This window comes from Penicillium subrubescens (assembly GCF_028828155.1).
Source record: "Penicillium subrubescens strain IBT 31985 chromosome Unknown utg000006l_segment0_segment0, whole genome shotgun sequence".
Classification (NCBI taxonomy): domain Eukaryota; kingdom Fungi; phylum Ascomycota; class Eurotiomycetes; order Eurotiales; family Aspergillaceae; genus Penicillium; species Penicillium subrubescens.
Genome location: NW_026643156.1, coordinates 1454354 through 1474605, shown reverse-complemented (window position 1 = coordinate 1474605; position 20252 = coordinate 1454354). Strand labels below are relative to the sequence as shown.

The following is a 20252-nucleotide window of genomic DNA, read 5'->3' as shown; positions in this document are numbered from 1 at the left end:
ATTATGATAGACTTTTATTTACAACTACCTAATTAGGGTATGAAGCTAGTCCTGGAACCCCAAGAATACTAATAATCTCCGGACGCCTCTCTTCTTCTCCTCGTTCCACCGTCTTCCTTTAGTTCCTCTTTAGTTCCTGAAAAAGGCCGGTTCGGCGTCCCCCCCCATCTTTTCTCTTTGCGCCCCTCCTACTCCTCCCCTCCCCTCTTCCCCTCCACCCCTCTTTCTCTTTCTCTCTCCAAAATTCTATCGTGAAAAAAAGTGATCGCGGATGCTGCCTCGCGACTGAGGGTTATCCGGTACTTCTCAGCAGCCCGACAATTCCCTCTCCCCCAATTAAACAAACTATACACGGGATGAACCGACCTCCTCCGCAACAGGGCCAGGGTCGTGGTCAGCCACGCCTCGGGGCGACTTGGTATCCAGGGGGGCAGGATGACTTTTACATGCCAGAGGTCATCTCCCCCTCCCCTCAAAGGTGCGATCTCCTCCCCTCCATTTTCTGTTATTGTATACGTCAAATTAGTGTCTCTTCACGATGCCACGGGTTCGTGTGCTGATCCATCCGCGTAGGGTGATGCCCGAGGTCCCCGAAAACATGCAAGACAATATCGCGCAAATGGAACATGGCGCCTACGACCCCCGCCGCGCCCAGCCGCAGTCGCCCGCGCAGTACGCTCCCCGATCCCAGTTCCCAGAGCGCACTTCATCCGCCGTCCAGAGCCAACCTCAGCAAGCCCATACTCAGGATCACGGTGCTTACGCGCAGTCTGCGACCTACGATGACGTGGATCAGCCCAATTTCTCACCCTTCCCCGTCTTGCGGAACCCCCCGCCAAATGTCCCGCCTACCGATGAGCAGCGCGAAGAGAGTCTCGAGCGCGCCCGCATGGCCGTTTTGTCCACCACCGACCCGGAGATGCAATTGGCCTGGGCACAGGATGCGCTCGCTTTTGTCGAGGTTACCGCGCAAAACGAGGCCCGTCTGTCGACTACTCAACCACCGCGGCCGCACACGCCCCAGGTTGAGCGTCAGCTGCGGACGGACGCGATGAATATTGTCAACTTTTTGGCGGGACAGCAGCACCCCAAAGCCGAGTTTATCAAGGGCATGTGGCTGGAGTTTGGCAAGTTTGGCTACCGTGTTGATCGGAAGGAGGCCTTCCGCTCGTACACGCGGGCGGCGGAGAGGGGATATGCGCGCGCCGAGTATCGCATTGGTATGCAGTTTGAGAGCTCCGGAGAGCCGGAGAAAGCGATTCGACACTATGAGCGCGGTGTGTCAATGTCGGATTCTGCCTCGTACTACGTATGTTCATTACCGAGGGGAAGATATCGGAGGATTAAGATCGGATTTCTAACTGTCTCTCTAGCGCTTGGGAATGATGATTCTTCTTGGACAACACGGCCAGCGTCAGGACTTCCGAAAAGGCTTGGAGTATATTAGATTGGCCGCGCAATCATGCGACCAGAACGCGCCGCAGGGTGCCTATGTAAGTGACCAACTCCGGTGGATCGGCTTTTTTGGTGGATTCTAATTCATTCGTACAACAGGTCTACGGTATGCTGTTGGCCGGAGAGCTCCCTCAAGTCAGCGTGCCTGAACCGTACCTCACTCCGGATCTCAACATCGCCCGTGTCAACATCGAAAAAGCCGCCTATCATGGGTTCGCCAAGGCCCAGGTCAAGATGGGTGCCGCATACGAGCTTTGCCAGCTGCAATGCGATTTCAACCCCGCGCTGTCCTTGCACTACAACGCGCTCGCGGCCCGCCAGGGCGAACCCGAAGCCGAAATGGCCATTAGCAAGTGGTTCCTTTGCGGTCACGAAGGTGTCTTTGAGAAGAACGACGAGTTGGCATTCACGTTTGCCCAACGTGCAGCACAAAGCGGCCTCCCTACCGCTGAATTTGCTTTGGGTTACTTCTATGAGGTCGGTATCTTTGTTCCAGTCGACATCAGAGAAGCTCGAAGTTGGTATGCCAAAGCCGCTGCGAGCGGTAACAAGGATGCCTCTGGACGCATTGATAGCATTTCGCGATCAAAGACTTTGTCAAGAAAGGATCATGAAAAGGTCGCTATTTCCCGCATCAAGTCGACCCGTTACGCCCATCAGCGCGGTGCTTCTTTGGAATCAACTCCCGAGAACATCGAGATGCCCGACCCTTCACGCATGAGCCTCAACGATCAACCTTCGTCTGCCGCTCCCTATCCTGATCGAAGTGGATCTGCTCGTCCTCGTCCTCCCGGCCAGCAGAACTACCAAATGCCCGAACCTCGCCCCAGCTCCGCATTCGGGGTCAATCCCAACCTTCGCCAGAATGGCCCCCCCGGTCCTGGCTATGGTGGCCCACCCGGGCCTGGAGGTCGCAGTGCATCCTATGGCCCCAGTCCTGGTGGTCCCCCTGGACCTGGTCCTATGAATTACCGCCAGCATGGCCCAGGCACTCCGGTTGGTGGCCCTGTCCCCGGTGGACCAGTCAGCCCACAGTCCGCGGGCATGATCAGCCCCAGCGGCACGCCCCGAGTCGACATTGGATACTCCGCCCCGGTTCCACCTCCAGGTGCGGACCGCCGTCGCCCTGCACGCCTCGACGCTGCGCCGCCAGACCGCAAGCCTATGCGGAGCCCCGTCGGTGGCCACGGTCCTGGCCCTCTGCCATCTCCTCGTAACCCTACGTCTCCTAGGCCCATGGGCTCCCCTCAATCTGCAAACTTCCCTCCACGCAATGAGTCGCGGCAGCCGTCCAGAGGCTCGGCTTCGTCCACACCTCAGCCACCGGCGGGCCCGCAGCAACAGCCGCAGCCGAAGCCAGCCCCGCCACCATCCAAGGGTCCTAAAACATTCGAGGAGATGGGTGTGCCCAGTGCAAAGAACGACAGCGATTGCGTACGTGTTTATATCCCCTTCGAGTTCTTTGCCTTATTTCGGGCTCAATCTCCTATGCTGTTCATAACAAGCTAACCATCTTCTCTACAGATTATAATGTAATTGATACCCCGGACGTTGTCTGTTCTCCATCGGAACCATTCTCTCTTCATGGACATCCCATATCTATGGGCGTGACCATCTTGCATTTTTTTTGATCATCTAGCTTCTTCTCAACACCCCTCTTCATTTTCTCCAGCTTTTTTTGTTCTTTTCTTTCCCTTATACCTTCTTGTAATCCGGGGCTCCTTTTTTAAAATTACATTTTTGCCGTTTTGGAGGTGAATGAGTTGATGCTGCCTCCGTTTTTGTTTTGTATCCCCCCCCATCTGTTTCCCACATATTTGCATTTACGCTCAGGATATCTAGGCTGCCCTGGGGCCTTTGGACATATGGTTGTTCGGCTGTTTTGGATTTCTAGATGAGGCGTAGTCTTTTATGGAGCATTGAATATGCATTTGCGTAGCTTTTCTGTGTGTGTTCTGTTATTGTATGTGTAATGTGTAGAGACGTAGGGGTTTTAGTTCTGATGTGGTGGTGTCGTGATATCTTCCCTTTGGCATCTCATCTCATCTCCTTCAACTTCCATCCGAACTTCCACCTCGAACCTGAGTCCACGGATCTACCCAAGACCACCATGGCACCCCGCAAGGACAAGGACAAGGGCGAGAAAGCAGCTGGGACCGATGGTGTGTTTCTGAAGGTTGACTTTGATGGTGAGGGCTGGATGCTGACCAGGTGACAAGATGCCACTCTGATTCTTGACTACTTACGTGAGTCTTTCCGATGCCTGTATACTTGATCGACAGAGACTCATTCGACGCGGTTGCAGGTGAACAAAAGTATATGCTCCTGATATCCTTTTGTAGCAAGCATTAATACTGACTTTTCGATTGGGGCAGTCGTCCCTATTCGGTGAGTGCCTTCATCCTGCCCTGCATCGAGACAGAACGCTAATATTGTTGACCGCAGGCCATCGATGTCTCGGCGAATTTGCACACCAAGGTCACGAAAAGTGAGTGCAGTGAAGTCCAACTCACGAACCGGGGTATATATTCGCAGTGAGCTGATGGTGCCATCCCAGCCCAAGCCGCCAAGATCCTGAAAGAATTGCATCAGAATGGCGAGATCGAAGCACGAACTGCGGGTATGTGGACCCTCAACCCCGCATACGCAATCTGAGGTCATTTTACTGACCGATAATGCTGGATTCTCTACAGGGAAACAAACAGTCTACCACGCACTCCAGAAATCATCCGACAGCGCTAGCCCAGAAATCCTCGCTGCCCTCAGTCACGAGATCGAGACACTCCAAGAAGAACTCTCCACGATCAAGACAAACGAGAAAAAGGCCCGAGCTGCCTTGGCTGCCCTCGAAGCTAAACCTCGACTTTCTACTCTGCGAGAGGACATCCGCCAGCTACAGGAGGAACGAGATGCCGCCCAAGCACGCCTAGGCAAACTCTACGGCGACGATCAACCTCAGATCTCCCCCGAGGCGCGTGCTCAGCTGGAGCGCGACTGGAAACAATGGGAACACCATGCCACCATTCGCCGTCGTATTTGTCGCGAATTATGGGGGCGATGCTCGGAGGTTTTGCCTGAGGACATGACTGCGTCGCAGCTATGGGTAAGCCACACACTACTGATAATCGCCACTGCCACTTTGGTGAAAAGCACTGACGGGGCGACCAGGAGTCTTTGGGGCTTGAAGGACCGCTCCAATGAGAGTCGGTCGGGTACGGACGCTTGATCTGCTTCGGTGGTCTCCACTCAGTCACATCATTCGACAAGCGTGATTTGCGGCTCGGTCTGAGCGGAGACTTTGAGCTCTGATACGGAAATACAATTTGAGTAGTAGTGAGCAGTGAGCACGGGCAACCAGGGCGTGACTAGGTCGATTCGTCACGCTTTGATAGGTGATTTGATATTATTCAGGTTATCCAGGATACCTTGGGAGATTCGGAGATATGCGAGCGGAGTTTGCGGAATGGAGGCAACCGGGAGGAGGCGACTATTTTCAGGCACATCAGATGAGATGAACAGAGCTGGGAAAATCAGATGGTCGCGGGTTTAGCCTCTGTCAGGCTGTGAAAATGACCAACGAGAACCAGTGGAGAAGGACTTCCTCTTGGAAGTATTGGAGGTAGAGCCCATCATCATCTGCACTCCCGCCCCGTTTTTTGTTCTTGGTACTTTATCAGTAGGAGGAAATCTATGTAGTATTATACTCTTTCTCTTCTTTACTCTCTCTTCTCCCTTCTCGCTCATCATCAAATAACTTCTATACACTACTCTACTGTACTGTGAAAAAGTGTACTTTGTACTCTTTTTTAAACTTCCAGCCTTTTCACCGCCCGCCGCTTGACTCTTCCCCTCTCACCTCCGATAACGTTCCCCCTCCAGCCCTCACTTAATTCCCCTCACCTTCCTTCCCCCCAATTTTGAATCCCCTCGGCGATGCTGTCGGCCTCTCGCCCTCCTTCATCTCGTCCCAATCGTCCTGAAATGAGAGGTCGTGCGCCTCTCCCGGTGCCCTCGGGCCTTCAACAAAACGGCCATTCCCGCAACCCCTCCAGCCTCGACATGGCTCGCAGCCCGCCCAACCCGAGCAATAAGAGTACGTCTCTTCGATCTCGCCCTCCCCCCCCGGAGTTACCTGCACTCTCTATAATTGCTGCATCGGTCGCTATCTGCCTGTCATAAGCTAATTATCTGTCTCCGATTACTCCGCAGACACTAAACATGTTCCCTGCAAATTCTTCCGCCAGGGTGCTTGTCAGGCTGGCCCCGCTTGTCCGTTCCTGCACTCGACCGATGCCGCAATCGACTATGCGCCCTGCAAATACTTTACCAAGGTAGGTGTTGGATCTGCGCCTTTTGCAGTCCATTTTCCAATGCATTTCCATTTGATCTGGCGGCTGACCGAGGTCGGGACCTTTTTTTTAATTTCCTAGGGTAACTGCAAGTTCGGTGCAAAATGCGCTCTCGCGCATATCCTTCCCGATGGCCGCCGTGTGAATCGAGCCGGTGGTGGAGGTGGTGGCGCTGGTGGTATGGGCATGGGTGGTGGCAGTCACTTGAATCTGGGTGGCCGAGTCAATCCGCAGGCATATGTTAACCAGGACTCTGCCTTGACGAACTCGGTTCTCTCGCAGCAGCGGTTGAATGGTCACGAGCCCAGGTATAACCAGCAGCTTGCCCCGCAAGACGAGTCGGGCTTCGTGCAGGGTCAACAGCAGGGACCGTATGATGCCATCCCCACAATCGATACCGGCCTCGCCTCCGATGCCGGCTCCAAGTACGGCTCCCCCGTGGATGATGTGCGCTTCCCCATGTCGCCTAGTGCCCGCCATCTGACAGCCCTGGATGCCCCGCTCCCCGCCTCGTTCGATAGCCAGGGAATCTCCCATGCGGCTCGCTATGGTCCCGTGGCTGCTTCGGTGCCTTCTAAATTCGGCCTGGGGGAGCTGTCCTCCCCTCCGGCTCAGCGAATGGGCCCCTCCGATCCTTTCCGGAATATTCGCGATGTGGGATACGACATGCGAAAGCCATCTTCGAACATTGGATCCTCTCCCCCAGCACCTGAAGATTCCACCGGTCACCGGTTCTTGCACTCTTCCCGCCCTGTGAAGACTCGTATGCTATCTGCGAGTGTTCCTCGCCCCGCTTTGCTTGATGATTGGGATGAGAACTTCCCCATGGAGGAGGACTATCTGCCTATGAACCTGCACGATGATGTTCTCACACCACAGGAGAAATTGCGCCGCATGTCCCGAACAGACAACGACCTCAGCTCCAGTCACCGCGACGTCAGCGGCTTCGGCATGACAAGCGCCAGCTTCTCAAAGAACGGCTCCCCGCTGGCCTCCAGTCCATCTCGATTTGGCGCTCTATTCGCCAAGCAACGACAGAAGAAGGAAGAGGATTCCATCGGCTCGTCATTCCCCCACATTGGTTCTCCACTCCGCGAATCGTCATTGAACCCTATCGGTAGCCCAAGCCTGGGCCCAATTGGCAGTCGTACCTCGATCGATGGCTCGCCATTTGTCTCTAGCCCCGGTCGCCAGTCCTCCATGTCTATGATTTCTGAACAGTTGAGCGGCCTGTCTCTCCACCCCGGCTCGGCCCGTTACACTTCCGCCGGCCCCGGCCGTCTCGATCGCACTATTTCTTCAACAACCAGCAAGATCGAGGAGGAAGAGCAGAGTGACTTGGTCTTCTCCATGGAGGAGGAAGAGGGAAACAAGCGCAACAGCTCTTCCTGGAACTCCGAGAGCAAGGAGAGCTCGAACGACTCCTAATTTTTGTTCTGTACATGCAGATCTGCATCTTCTGTACATTGCACTCATTCACTACGATCACGACGACACGGCCCAAGCGGCGTCCACAGTTATGGACATACTCATATCCAAAAAAGAGGTCATTGGAGTTTTTTTGGTTTTTTTTCCCCATTGTTTTCTATCTATCTTGAGGGCACATTCAGCATCACGGAGCGTCAAAATATCTCGGAATCCAAAAGTGCACCATCCCCCTTTTCACTGCTCCCCTCCCCCTCGGCTTCTTTCATTGATCGAATTGGATGATTTGTTGCGTCTCCCTGCTTCTTTTTAGAGGGATTCGTGGTTTCAGTCCTTCAATTACCGGGGCGTACCAAGACTCATCGACCGACTCTGTTTGTCATAGACTGACTCTGCCGTTTTCTTCTGTTATCTTTCATTGGAACTTGACTTTGGGACAGTTTTCTGGTTGTTTTGTTCCTCTTCTTCTTTGCCCTTCTGGATCATCTAGAGACCCATCGCATTGTCTTTTCGTTTTCCAGCTCTTTCCCATTCCAATCGGGATCCTCGAGGGGCTTCTTGTTTTTCCAGAATCGAATGCTCCTGTATGTATTAATCTTCCTTTCTTTTTTTTGTGATCTGTGGAGTTGGAGGGATCAGATCTCAAGGGATGCAGGTCAGCCTGGGTGATACTGTACCTATGCTATGGGTGACCTCTTTGGTAACCATTCAAGGGACCTGGCCTGACTTTTTCTGTCAAGACCTCTTACCTATCACTCCGATGGTTATGGTGTTTTGTTTCTTTTCCTTCTGCGAGAGGTGTTTTTTTTTTCAGAAGCCCCTTCTTTCTTCGTCGCAGTCCAGTCTGCCCTGGCCTGGCCTGCCCGCGCTGTACAAATGACATTTTGATAAATGGGTGATATGCAAATATGGCTGGTTCATCAACTGATTCCTGACAGTTTTCTTCTTCTTCTCTTTAAGTTACTACAGTATGCCCTTGTAGATGTAGTTCTGAATAGTATTGTATTCCTTATTAAGAACAGATATCATTTATATCGTATTTCCCTCCCCCGACGGACACCATCAGTCTTCACTACCATGAATACATCCTCCCAATTCCGCCCATCATCAAGAAGAACCTCATCTTCCCCATCCATCTTCACCCCAATCTGCCGCAAATACTCTCGTACCTCTTCCAAAATCTCCTCTGCACTTTCATCCCCCCCTTCCAAGCCTTAACAAGAATCGGCCCCAACCGCTCCTCCTCTAAAAGCTGTAACTTACCCTCCTTCAACCGCTGCACATGGCGCCCCCATGGATTCACATCCCCCTCTTCCTCCCCATCCGCCTCTTCCTCCTCTTCCAATGAATCCGTAGGCAACGCCCACCTCTTCCCATCACTACACGCATCCTGTCGCATCAATTGCCACACAAATGTCGCCCAATCCGAAAGATCAATTTTCGGAGTAAGCTGCGGATGTCCGCTAGGAGTGGTCGGGTAATAGATCTCGGCTTCGTACCGAGTTCCGTCGGGTGAGTAGGGATATTCGTTTGTTGGAATTGTGGCGTTTATGAATCCTGATAGTGCTATTGAGAGATCGGCGCGTAGCCAGATTGTACTTGTGCTGAAATCCATTAGGTAGGTTTTGTGGGAGTGCAGGTAGGAGAGGAGGGTGAGGGATTGGAGGGTCCAGCGGTAGTAGAGCAGCAGAAGGGGTTCTCTTTCTTTATTATCGGAAGATGTGCGCGATGATGCAGGGAATGTGCGCAGAAGTGGTAAAGTCGTAGTGGTCAGTGGACCCGGGTCTAGTTTCTCTAGTAGATATCCAACAGGGATACGGCCATGATATCTACTCCCACCAACGCAATGTTCTAGCGGCGATTATAAAAGACAAGCAGACAGAGAGGGTTTGAGTTTACTCACTTGACAATCCGGGGATGAAGATCAATCGGTGTATCTACATCCACATTGACATCCAGAGTATTGATATTCGTATTGGCACTGCGATGTGCCAGGTATTCATAGACCCGTGGGATTCTTTCTACAAGGATAAACCACTCCTCGGGTTCGACACGAGGATTATCTTTCTCGCATGCGTGAAAGGCCACGATGTAGTCTTCTTGGTTGGTGCGCTGTACATAGTATAGTTTTTCGTATAGTTCGTCGTACAGGTCCTCAAGCCGGTCGCTGCAGACTGGGGGGACTGCCTCCCCGTAGTAGCGAGGGTAGTTGGATTGGGTGGGTGGATGGGGGGGTTGTTCTAGATCATCGGGGGCTGAGGATGAGGGCTTCTCGGATGACCAGATGGCGCCCATGATGGAGACTTGATCTATAGAAAAGGAAAAGTAGAGAGAGAAAAAGAGGAGATGTTGACTGGCATAACATAGCGTTCGTCCGGGTTTGCTTGGCAGCCTTGACATTGTATGTCGGGAGCGACTGGATCATCTATCTCCACCTTTCCCCCATCGGTTCCACCTACTCCCTCTCTATATCTCATGGATGATTTTAATAGTGATATTTATTTTAGGGCATGCTATCGAATCGCCAAAAAACCTTGGATTACCCCAAGATGAAGGTTAGAGTGCATCTTTAAGTATCGGTTATACACATAAAATGTACCTAGTTTTGACTACGAGTCTAACCAGATCTCGTGCGAACACTTAGGGTCTCTAGCGCGCGGATCTAGTGGGTATCAACGGAAATTTCAATTTCAGCAATGTCCCTAGCACAACAAAATCTTATTCTTATAAACAACGGGCACTATGTGGGATTGTCACCTTCACCATGACCTATCCTCAAATGGATAATTCTGGATCTGGCCAGCTCCAGGTCCCAGGATTCGGAGATATACCCATTGATTACGAGTTGGCTACTGGAGAGAGTTTTGCCCATGGCGCCCTGCCAAACCACGAATCTCGCAGAGGTCGAGCAACCCGTTTGACGATTACCGAAATATTCATACTTCGTACTATGGAACGACTGATGGGGATATCGAATTGGGAACATGATATCATTGACGAGAACATTGTGGCTCAATGGTATGCAGTTGTATTATCCGAGTCGAAGTCGACTGAGCAACGGGGCCCAGAAGCAGATGATTCCGATGTGATTGTGGATATGGATCTTGTTTCGCAGGCGAAATGGAACTGGTGCATTGCAGAGTTGCAGGACAAGGCTAGAGATCTTCGGAAACACAATTTTGTCTTGACTCTGAATGCCGATTCAGGCGTTTGCAAATCAGATCAACTAGTTGGAGAACTGTTTCAAAATGAACTGCAAGAGTTTTTCGTCGAAAATCATCTTCCCTGCGACCGAAGAGGGGTATCCAATGAGAAAGATGATATGAGTCCTATGTATGATCCCTAAATCAATAGTAAAACTAATTGAGAATGTTAAAATAAAATGTGATGTTGAAGCAACGGTTGATCCGTCGTTGTTCATGCTTGTGCACGGCCGAACCGCCGTGCTTGATCACGGACGCGTACCCATGGACGACGGAGGTTTAACATATCCGACTACTGCCTCATATGTCACTTTCGCACCGACACAAGAGCACCCACTGGACAAATTCAGAAACAATATGTCAGGGTATCCTGGACCTTCTCGGCTACATGATGACGACAAACGACCTTTCTACCGTTGGTCCAATCGATTTCAGTGGCTGCCATGCGAAGTCGAGTTCACTGGAGGGAAATCTTTCAGCACCGACGTCCGTATCACTTCATATATCAATAATCTTACATCTTCGAAATCAGCGGGCTTATGCAGCGATTGAAAACTGATATCTTTGAGCTTGGATCCGTGGAATCAAGTTCTGATAAAACAACCATCCAGTCGTTATCCACTGCGCATCAAGACCTATAGATTCACTAAAAGTGGCATGAACGCTCAATCCGAACCAAAGAAGCTTAGATACTACAACATAGATGCATCTGGTCGCCGCTCAATCGAAGTGACATGGGACGCTTACATCGCACTGGTAGAACACTCCCTTGCATTGCCAGAGCCTGGTCCAAAGTATGAAATGGTCGATGATGGCCCAGAAGATACTAGAGGACCTGACGATCTCTTGGCCGCAATGACGCCCGCTATGCGGAATGGCTCGGCAATGGATGAACTAGAGGAATTGATGGAGATCAAATAGATAAGACACAATACCTCTACGTATCCAGGAGCCGGGATCTCGTATTCCTACGAGGATTGGAAAAATGGAAAAACTTGGAAGGCGATTGTTGAGAAGAGAAGAAGCAAGGATGATATTCGCAATAATGTCCCTGTTCCTGATCCAAGTCTGGCGGGTGATCACCCCTACCAGAATATTTGTCTTCAAGTTATGTTTCGGACGAGGGGGCTACAAGTCATCGTTCGTTTATCCAGCATCGAGCTCACGCCGGAAACACCATGCTACCCTGGTGACAGCGACTTTCATGTCGATGGTCTTCTCAACGAGCATATCGTGGCCATATCGCGATACTAATACGACGTTGAGAATGTGGAGGAATCACGGATATCATTTCAACAAGAGAGTGACCTGAACGAATGGGACTAACCACGGAACAGGATGCCATACACAAGATCTTTGGCATCCCACATACCATCGACTACTATGCGTTCCCATTCCCTCAAAATATTCAAGATTTGGGCTCCGTGGCAGTCCGGCAGGGTCGCTTTTTGGCTTGGCCGAATTCGTTACGGTATAAAACGCAGCCATTTTCGCTCAGCGACAAATCATCTCCCGGTCACCAACGCTGTATTATTATCTACCTGGTTGATCTTGTGAAGAGCTATACGGACGACTGGCCCATGGGAATGGATGAGGCAGCAAAGTACAAAAAGGAATCTGAAGAAGAACGAGACCTTGCAATAGAGGCTCAGACCGAAGGGATTGGTCGACATAATTTCGAGAGCCCTCTTGTTTATGGTGAATAACGAGGCATTTTTTTCCTTTTTTTGGCTCCGCTATAACTGTATTACTATCTTATAATTAGCATACCATTATAGTTGTTCATAAAGTCCGAGTCTAGAAACCAGAGAAATAGACCAACTAGGCATGCTTCAAACATTCTTTTTTGAAACGTCTCTCTAAATGTCTTTCGAATCATCTTTCAAACCACCACATCTAAAATGGAGAGGGACATTCGTAATATGGTAACTATGGCCATATCCAACTGCCCCTAGCAAACAAAATCCAAGAAAGGGCGAATAAGCTCCCTCCACGAATAGAACCCCGAATATCCAGTTCCCCATACAACCATCCCCCGTGCTCACTCTGCACTTTTTCTTTCCCCAACGGCATCCCGAAGGGCTTCATCTGGGCACCACCCCAATAGATAACATAGCTATATAACAACACACCTCTTTAAAAGGCTTTAAAAAATACAGTAATAAATTACCCTAATCAAGCTGATTAAAGTGATATAAGTAAATATGAAAAATAAAAAAGATAACTGCAGAATTCAAGCTGTCTTCCCACCCGCCCAACCCCAGAACTCACCCGCTGCCCAGCCGAGCTCCACAGAAGCTTCACGGCACACTAACCAGACAGCCGGCCACCGTTAGAAACGGCTACCAGAGCAGCTTCGCGAGACCTTTCGGACCGCTAGGCCACCGGCGAGGAGGGTTACAATTTTGGGTTTGATTCCAAGCAAGACCTCTCTTGACGAATAGATTACTTCTCTAATTCTCTATTCCTCTATTCCCACAATCTATACTGACTCCTGCCTTCGATATTATCATTATTCTGCAGCATCAGTAAGTCTTACTCGCCGGTCATATAGAACCTGGAGGAAATGGTGAAGACGTGAACAAACTTGTACAATCTTTTCCAAATAGAGCCCAGAAGGCGGAATTTCCTTCAAAGGTCCTAACCTGTCTCCATTATTCAAAGAGAAAAAAATTATGATTAATTTTAAACAGACGCTAAGCCATGAACCAGGCATCAATCTAATCTGCATTGACACCCCATGCATTGTCCTAACAAGAACATATAACACCAATTCCACAATTCCACGTTGGTGCCCTTGAATCTCGCTAACCCCGTTGAACACCCTTTAATTATCCCCGAGGTACATCGCACTCCCCTTCAAGCTAACAAATCCCTCATCCTTAGTCTGCGCCTGAATCTGCGCAATAAGCTGGTCATTTGCACGATCAGCTTGAATCCTGCTTTCCCGCACCTTTTCATCTGCGGCCCGTACACTCTCTGCTTGATCGTCGTAGAGAGTCTTGTAAAATTGGTCCGTGCCGGAAACCACCTGCTGCACCATACTCTCGATGGCTTTCGGGGTTAACGCTTCAATCCGACGAGCCAAGTCGGTTACTTCATCTGCACGTTGACGCTTAGCTGCTTCTTCGCGCTCGCGCTGTTCTTCGGCGAGTTTGCGTTTCCGCTCAGCGACCTTTTTCGCTCGTTCCTCTTTCGAGGCGAGGTACTTGAGTGAGTGGCTTAGTTTTTGCTCTGAGGGTGGAATCAAGTCTAGCGGTGGCACGGAGAAGAAGAGGACGTGGCCCTGGGCGTCGCAGTGGAATTGGGATCGGATATCGGCGGGGATTGCGCTGTTGGCGGCCTCGTTGAGGTGGTAGACTTCAATTGGACGCGGGGCGTTGGGATTGTAGATTGGTGCTGCTGCTGCGGTAGGGTGAGCCCGGTTCGTGAGGTACGTGCTGTATTGTGGTGGTGCGGCTGAATATGGTGCCGGTGCTGGCGAACCTTGGTAGGCCGCAGTCGGGGTCTGTGGCATGAAATTGCTTGGACGCCGCTGATTTGGCCCTTGATACATCTGCGGGTTCATTTGAGCCTGGTATGGGGCTTGAGGAACGGGTACTGGAGAGGTCTGTGCCACTGAGACTGCAGGTGATGGGGCTTGGAGCTGGGGAGTTGCCATAGCTCCTGCGGAAATCAGATTGGCATTGGCAATCGGTTGGCTCATGGGTTGGCGGGGAGTGGCAACTGGCATGGCTTGTGGTGGTAAAGCCGGTGGTTGCGGAGGCGGCGAGGGGGTTGGCTCTGGTGGAGGAGATTCCTGGGGAGAAGCATGTTAGTTGGGGTTCTTCTTGGAAAGACCATAGGGGGTAACTTACATTCTCATCTCTTGGGCGGCGATGCACCGCACCCACCACTGGCGGCGCATTATCAGCGCCCCAAGTTGGTCGAGGCAGGTCATCAGTCTCTTTAGCATCACTCTTCAGTAGATGTTTGATCGGACTCGGAACCTTCTTGATCTTGCGGGGGACATCAAATAGATCCATTTCATAGTCCTTCTCGCGCACCTCATCCGGCAAGCAGCTAGCCCATGTCTTGATCTTATTGAGCTTATGTTTCTCCTCGTTGTATCGAGCCTCGCACACATAGATGTCCTTGTCTGGGGGAAGATCGCGGGGGCGGCCTCGGCTGTAGCGAGTGAAGAACATGACGAAACAACGGTCGACAATTTCCTCGACCCGATGGTCGCGGTACTGGCCAGTCTTGACCACTTCGTTGGGGTAGAAATGCTTCTCAAAGTGATGAACAGTCTGCTCCGGCCGATAATACCAGCAAGCATTGATCCACTTCTGGTCTTCCGAGTCCTGCCATGTCCGGTAGATCTGGGCGACAATGGGCTTGGACACATCGTTTGGGTTTTGAATGTGGACCCAGTCACCCACCTTCCACAGCTCGTTGCGGTACAAGATACCATCTGGCAGGGGGAAGCGTCCGTCTTCCATCAGATACTCGCTGTCAGGCTTCTTCTTCTCTTGTTCAGCCAATTTGCGCGCCTCGCCCTGTAGGTCGACGGCATCCTTGTAGATCTGGCTCTCTGATTGGTTGTAAGCCTTGGCGTTGTTGAACATGAGATCTAGATCCCGCATGAAGTGATCAACCGAGTTGTACTTCTTGCGCTTGGCCTTGCGCTTGATGATATCAATAGCAATCGGCTCCTTGATCTCCATGTAGTAATCGGGATAAGTGATCTTGTCCGGAAGGCGTTCAAAATGGGAGATTTTCAGTTGGCCGCCTGGGCCTTTGTGCTTGCGGATTCCCTTGAGAATGGTCTTGATCCGGGTTTCCATTGGGGTATCGACTCGTGGGGGCCTTCCGCGTTTCTTGCGCGTATCAGGCTCCTGTTTCTGACCTCCACGCTTGGAACCTGGCTTGGGCCCTGGCTTCTTCTTGCGACGCTCGTCGTCGGTGTCCTCCTCGTCGTCCTCGTCTTCTTCCTCATCTTCTTCATCGTCATCTGGCAAGGGGTCTGCCTCAGGGATTTCACCTAGATCCGGCAACTCAGCTTCTTCAGCGCCGAGTAAATCCTTCTCGACTAGCTTCTTCAACTCCGAGACGATAACATCCTAAAAGAGTAGTGGTGTTAGTCGCGTTCCTTGACTCTTGTTGGCGCCGTCAGCCCGGGTTTCGTCTACGTACCTTGATGACTAGCGCATCCTCGTACGCTTGTGACTTGGGTCGATTGTACGTCTGCGCATTGTGAGGGATCTAGGAAACATAGAACAGTCAGTCAAACTGCAGGGCTTGGATGAGGTGGGAGTATATGGCCTACCAAGGCAAAATCGCGCACGAAATTCGCAATTTGCTTGTATTCTCGCTTGTTGATCCTTGCTTTGATAATGCTGAGGGCCATTGGCTCCTTGATAATATCGTAGTAGTCGGGGACAATGCGCTTGTTGACACTGCGGTGGAACAGTCGCGAGGGGTCATGACCACTAAAACGGCACGATTAGCTGGACAATCCTCACAACTCTCCACCACCTCAATATGAGAACCTCAGTACGAGAACCTACTCCTGCTCGCGAAAATCGTAGATCGCCATGAGCATATCGCCCATGCCTTGCCACTGATCCTCGGTGATGGCGCCGTCATCCTCGATGGAAGTAACGGGCTCCTCAGGCTGAGGCGCAGACTTCTCACGCTCTGGCGACTCCATACTGCTCATTTTCACCCTAGTACACGTGGTGAGTGTTCAAAGAGTTGAAATGAAGACGTCGCGGTAGCTTGGAGAGGACCTGGTTGCGTCCGCGAAGGGGACGGATGTTTTGCGAATGGCTGAGTCAGCAGTATTATTACACTGTTATTACCGCTGTATTGTCAATTTTGGCCTCGTTTGCCAGGCCTCCAGAGCCCGGAGTAGAGTATACATGGCTACAAAAGCGCCAATGACCCCGAAATGATTCATTTGTTGTCCAATTTTTTTTGGAAATGTCTATAAATTACCTGGAAGAGTGGCTAACTATCTCGGCAGACCTTTGACATCGTAATGTCCAAACACGGTATCATGTGTGGGGGGAACCATGTTGATCTCCGCATTGCCCTTCTATAATGAATCTAGAGACCAGAGAAACTGTCCAGCAGGATATGTCTAAGTTCAGTACTTTAGGGAATCTCTTCAAATTGGATTCTGAATTGCCTTCCTTGATAGTGTAGGTATCATAATTTGGCCTCTTGTTTAAATCATGATTGATAAGATGCTTGTGAAAGGTTGTCACTTGTCAGTGTTGACAATCTATGGAACTTACTAGCTTTATGGAGGATATACATTTGCGGACTTTTGAATTTGTTGATATCATACGGTGAAAGTGATCCGAGATCTTCCAGAACTCCGTTCATACTTCTGAAGACTAACTTATATGGCTAGACAAACAACTTCTTTCAACTGCTCTACTTTACCCCACACCGGACCAGCGTCATAGCTCCCTCACTTATCGGGCGGGACCACCTGCGCCTGCGTGCCTACGTACCTGTGTACCTGTCCGACTCCATCACTTTCGCGTCAACAACCTCGTACAACCAAGAAAAGCTTCATAAATCCATCCATCAAAAACTTATGCGTCTGCGCGTGCGTGGGCCCTCGGGCCAGTCAACCGTCACTCTAGACGTTTCAGCCACCGTCCAAGACCTGCGGGGACAGATCACAGAGAAGACAGGCCTCGCCTCCTTCGACGTTAAATACGGATATCCAGACCTCAAGCCTTTGAATCTCGACCATTTCCAACCAACCCAACTACTATCCGACACGGGCATCAACCTGAACGGGGAACAGCTTATCGTCGCACAACGAGACTCCGGCGCATCAGCGCCTACCGAGACCACCCCGATCCAGCCCAGTAGCTCTTCTACCTCCCAGCAACGACCGCCACAACTTCAGCAACAGTCTTCGATGTCGCAAAAGCCAGAGAAAACAGCCGATGATCCACCGGAGATTGCCTCCCCCGAGCATGGCGGCACTTTCGTGCTGCGTGTCATGCCTGATGACAACTCGTGTCTGTTCCGCGCGGTAGGAGCCGCAGTCATGGGCGATATGGATACCATGGTTGAGCTACGATCGATCGTTGCAGGAGCCATCCAGTCGAATCCGACAGACTACACGGCTGCTATTTTGGGGAAGAAGCCGGATGATTATTGCCAATGGATTCAGAACGAGGACTCGTGGGGTGGAGCCATCGAACTCAAGATTATCAGCGAGTACTTCAATATTGAGATTTGCTCTATTGATGTGCAGACGCTGCATATGTTCCAGTTCAATGAGGGAGCTCCGACTCGGTGTATAGTTGTTTATTCGGGCATTCATTACGATGTGCTTGCGCTCTGTCCTTCCGATCCACCACATACACATGCCAACTTGTTTGCGCCGAATGATACGAAAATCTTTGATGCGGCGGATCCTGTTGTCGTGGAGAAGGCTAAGGAGATGTGTCGTGTCTTGCAGAGTAAGCACTATTATACGGATACGTCGGGTTTTTTGGTTCGCTGCAATACTTGTGGGGGTACATTCACTGGAGAGAAAGGGGCTACGAAACATGCGGCCGAGACTGGTCATTATGATTTTGGAGAAGCTGCATAATTCATAACGACTGTGGATACATCGGAAGAGGTCTTGTCGATATGACATTTGGAGCGAGAACTTGGCGCGGACTTTGAACTGTCCCAGCATGGCATGGACAAGAAGGGTTTACTGTCTTATCATGTTGACTTTGCTTTTGGAGAAACATTAGGCTCCACTCGACGAGAATTAGGTCATCAGATGCCAAAAATTTAAGGGGTACTTGGTAAAGTCAGAACCGCATCATATATCGTACAAATCTTGGATCTCATAGCATGGCGACCTCATCGGCCTCGTCTTCGCCTGCCTCGTCATCCTCCTCTGAATCAACACTTGCATCTTCAGGGTGACCACCCCATTCCACATCATGAAGGATGGGGTCCGTAAAGAAGTCATGGTTCAGGGCATCCTCGGCACTCAAACGCTTGGACGGGTCGAGTTCCATCAATCCCGCTAGCAAACGCGTCGCTTGAGACTCACTCTCAGTCAAGTCCTCAACGCAGCTGGACCATTTGACCAGCTTCTCCCAGCTGTAGCCCTTTTCTCCAATGGTGGGGAGGTTGGTTTCGAAGATCTGGCCATGCATAGCGGCGGCTGTCTTCATCCGCCGAGTACCAAAGATGCTTGACATTTCAATCATAGCATCGATGTCGTCGGCCGAGTTGAAGAAGGGGAAGCGTCGTCCAAGCAAGGTGAGAAGGATCACACCGACTGACCACATGTCAATTTTTGTGGTCTGTGACGTGCATTTGAATAGAACCTCTGGTGCTCGGAACCCTCGCGTTCCTGCTCGATTTGCGCGCCTTGACGGCCGCGAATCAGCCTTCGGGTAACCGCTGGAGATACCGTTGGCTGGTGGGTTTTTGGAAAAGTAGCTAGAAAGTATCCGGCTACGGCGGACGTAATTCTGGTGTGAGCACAGGCATGGACTGCTGTACTCAGAACCCTGGCGCTATTGATGGAAGAACGGAGTTAGTCAAACGTTGGGGCCTAACGGAGCGAGCCAAGGGTGGTACTGTACCTCTGCCAGACCAAAGTCAACAAGAACACCTTCTTTCAAGTCGGGATTATAGAGGAAATTGCTGCAAGAGGCATGTTAGTCTTGAAATACTTGACCTAGCTCGATCGCTCCAGTGGCACATACGTTGGCTTGATATCTCGGTGCAAAATTTCATGTTCGTGGACCGACTTCAACGCCGTAATAAGTGAGCGTAGATAGTGGCGCATGTCCGCTACCATGAAAGTGCGATATTGAATGCGAAAGTCGGTATGCGGGAAGTAGGGCAGCACTGCGACCACCTGATCCTGGTAGCGGAAGGCTGTAATCAAGGGGCACACGGATTTGCATCCTCGAAGATCATGTAGAAGCTCCAATTCGTTCTGAATGCGAATTGGACTACTTGTGACATAGATCTTCTTCAGCGCCACGAACCGCGCCTTCTTGCGCCCCCCAGAATTCCCATCCACCCGGCGCCTTTTGGATGGAGGATTGTCCCATTCTTCTTGTTCTTGTGCTTGCGCTTGACCGAAAATGTCCCAGTCGTTATGGTAGTGGTTGTAAAGTAGATCCTCGGCTTTGTAGACGGTAGAGAACGTCCCTTGATTGGAGGAAATTGTCAGCGATTACAGTCTCAAACCACCTATCCAGTAATTTGAATAGAACATACCTTCTCCAATCCGATTGATCAGTCGGAATCGCTCTGAAATACCTGGAAAGGTGTCTTCCAGCTTGTTCATGTCTTCCCGCACCGTCTCGTCCACCTCCTCTTCTTCCTCGTATTCGCTCTCCACTTGTGGTTGTTCACCATTAGGTGTTCTCCTGTCCTCTTCTTCAGACGCGTATTCTTCCTTTACTGCTTGTAGGCCTTGACCGGAGCTACTGCGCTTGAGCTCGAAGACTCCCGCGGGGGCCCCGCGCAGGACGGACATGGCGATTGGGGGCTCGTCTCGAGAAGGAAGGTGAGAAGAGAGGGTATTCAAAGAAAAATTAAAGAAAACAGACTCAGATTGTCAAGAGGTTAGGGCATGAAAAGCGTCGAGGGTGGTGAGTGGGAGGAAGAGAGGGTAGCGCAAACCAAACAAATGCCAACCACAGCACAGCTCCGTTGTTTTTCTCCGAGATCAACACGACAATACGCGGTGGTGACAATACGAACCCGTGGTATTAGCGGGGGGAAAGCGTCTAGCAACGTAATTTACACGCGGTTACCTAAGAAAGCGGCCCAAAAGGGCAAA

The 20252-nt window shown here is 51.0% G+C and overlaps 9 protein-coding genes across 9 annotated transcripts; 6 read left to right on the top strand and 3 right to left on the bottom strand.

Annotated features, from left to right (window-relative positions):
• Positions 1 to 356: 356 nt before the first annotated feature.
• N7473_009028 (uncharacterized protein) lies at positions 357 to 2991 on the top strand (the record flags this gene model as incomplete). Its single annotated transcript, XM_057154967.1, has 5 exons — positions 357 to 478; positions 574 to 1309; positions 1374 to 1493; positions 1555 to 2889; positions 2980 to 2991. The coding sequence occupies 5 exons, from the start codon at positions 357 to 359 to the stop codon at positions 2989 to 2991; spliced, it is 2325 nt and encodes a 774-aa protein (XP_057006097.1).
• A 574-nt stretch (positions 2992 to 3565) lies between these two features.
• N7473_009027 (uncharacterized protein) lies at positions 3566 to 4656 on the top strand (the record flags this gene model as incomplete). Its single annotated transcript, XM_057154966.1, has 6 exons — positions 3566 to 3666; positions 3831 to 3843; positions 3901 to 3943; positions 4013 to 4075; positions 4149 to 4558; positions 4624 to 4656. The coding sequence occupies 6 exons, from the start codon at positions 3566 to 3568 to the stop codon at positions 4654 to 4656; spliced, it is 663 nt and encodes a 220-aa protein (XP_057006096.1).
• Positions 4657 to 5388: 732 nt separating this feature from the next.
• Positions 5389 to 7232, top strand: N7473_009026 (putative spindle poison sensitivity protein Scp3; the record flags this gene model as incomplete). The annotated part of the gene is made up of 3 exons (XM_057154965.1): positions 5389 to 5548; positions 5665 to 5786; positions 5886 to 7232. The coding sequence occupies 3 exons, from the start codon at positions 5389 to 5391 to the stop codon at positions 7230 to 7232; spliced, it is 1629 nt and encodes a 542-aa protein (XP_057006095.1).
• Positions 7233 to 8192: 960 nt separating this feature from the next.
• N7473_009025 (uncharacterized protein) lies at positions 8193 to 9524 on the bottom strand (the record flags this gene model as incomplete). The annotated part of the gene is made up of 4 exons (XM_057154964.1): positions 8193 to 8237; positions 8288 to 8433; positions 8493 to 9058; positions 9133 to 9524. 4 exons carry the CDS (start codon positions 9522 to 9524, stop codon positions 8193 to 8195), a joined length of 1149 nt encoding a protein of 382 aa, XP_057006094.1.
• A 484-nt stretch (positions 9525 to 10008) lies between these two features.
• Positions 10009 to 11353, top strand: N7473_009024 (uncharacterized protein; the record flags this gene model as incomplete). The annotated part of the gene is made up of 2 exons (XM_057154963.1): positions 10009 to 10562; positions 11044 to 11353. The coding sequence occupies 2 exons, from the start codon at positions 10009 to 10011 to the stop codon at positions 11351 to 11353; spliced, it is 864 nt and encodes a 287-aa protein (XP_057006093.1).
• Positions 11354 to 11748: 395 nt separating this feature from the next.
• On the top strand, positions 11749 to 12138 carry N7473_009023 (uncharacterized protein; the record flags this gene model as incomplete). The annotated part of the gene is made up of 1 exon (XM_057154962.1): positions 11749 to 12138. The coding sequence occupies one exon, from the start codon at positions 11749 to 11751 to the stop codon at positions 12136 to 12138; it is 390 nt and encodes a 129-aa protein (XP_057006092.1).
• A 984-nt stretch (positions 12139 to 13122) lies between these two features.
• On the bottom strand, positions 13123 to 16179 carry N7473_009022 (putative RSC complex subunit (RSC1)). Its single transcript, XM_057154961.1, has 5 exons — positions 15982 to 16179; positions 15741 to 15903; positions 15608 to 15676; positions 14290 to 15534; positions 13123 to 14231 (listed from the first exon to the last, which is right to left on the bottom strand). The coding sequence occupies exons 1-5, from the start codon at positions 16131 to 16133 to the stop codon at positions 13260 to 13262; spliced, it is 2601 nt and encodes an 866-aa protein (XP_057006091.1). The 5' UTR covers positions 16134 to 16179; the 3' UTR covers positions 13123 to 13259.
• Positions 16180 to 17021: 842 nt separating this feature from the next.
• On the top strand, positions 17022 to 18038 carry N7473_009021 (ubiquitin-specific protease OTU1; the record flags this gene model as incomplete). The annotated part of the gene is made up of 1 exon (XM_057154960.1): positions 17022 to 18038. One exon carries the CDS (start codon positions 17022 to 17024, stop codon positions 18036 to 18038), a length of 1017 nt encoding a protein of 338 aa, XP_057006090.1.
• Positions 18039 to 18285: 247 nt separating this feature from the next.
• On the bottom strand, positions 18286 to 19946 carry N7473_009020 (serine/threonine protein kinase CDC7; the record flags this gene model as incomplete). The annotated part of the gene is made up of 4 exons (XM_057154959.1): positions 18286 to 18969; positions 19039 to 19099; positions 19162 to 19615; positions 19685 to 19946. 4 exons carry the CDS (start codon positions 19944 to 19946, stop codon positions 18286 to 18288), a joined length of 1461 nt encoding a protein of 486 aa, XP_057006089.1.
• Between the last annotated feature and the right edge of the window lie 306 nt (positions 19947 to 20252).

Bases quoted from the DNA above. Each gene is read 5' to 3' on its own strand.
- N7473_009022 (XM_057154961.1), bottom strand. From the start codon at position 16,133: ATGAGCAGTATGGAGTCGCCAGAGCGTGAGAAGTCTGCGCCTCAGCCT. The intron at 15,677-15,740 runs GTAGGCCATATA...TATGTTTCCTAG, and splicing joins TCGTGCGCGATTTTGCCTTG to ATCCCTCACAATGCGCAGAC. The intron at 15,535-15,607 runs GTACGTAGACGA...CTACTCTTTTAG, and splicing joins AGGATGCGCTAGTCATCAAG to GATGTTATCGTCTCGGAGTT.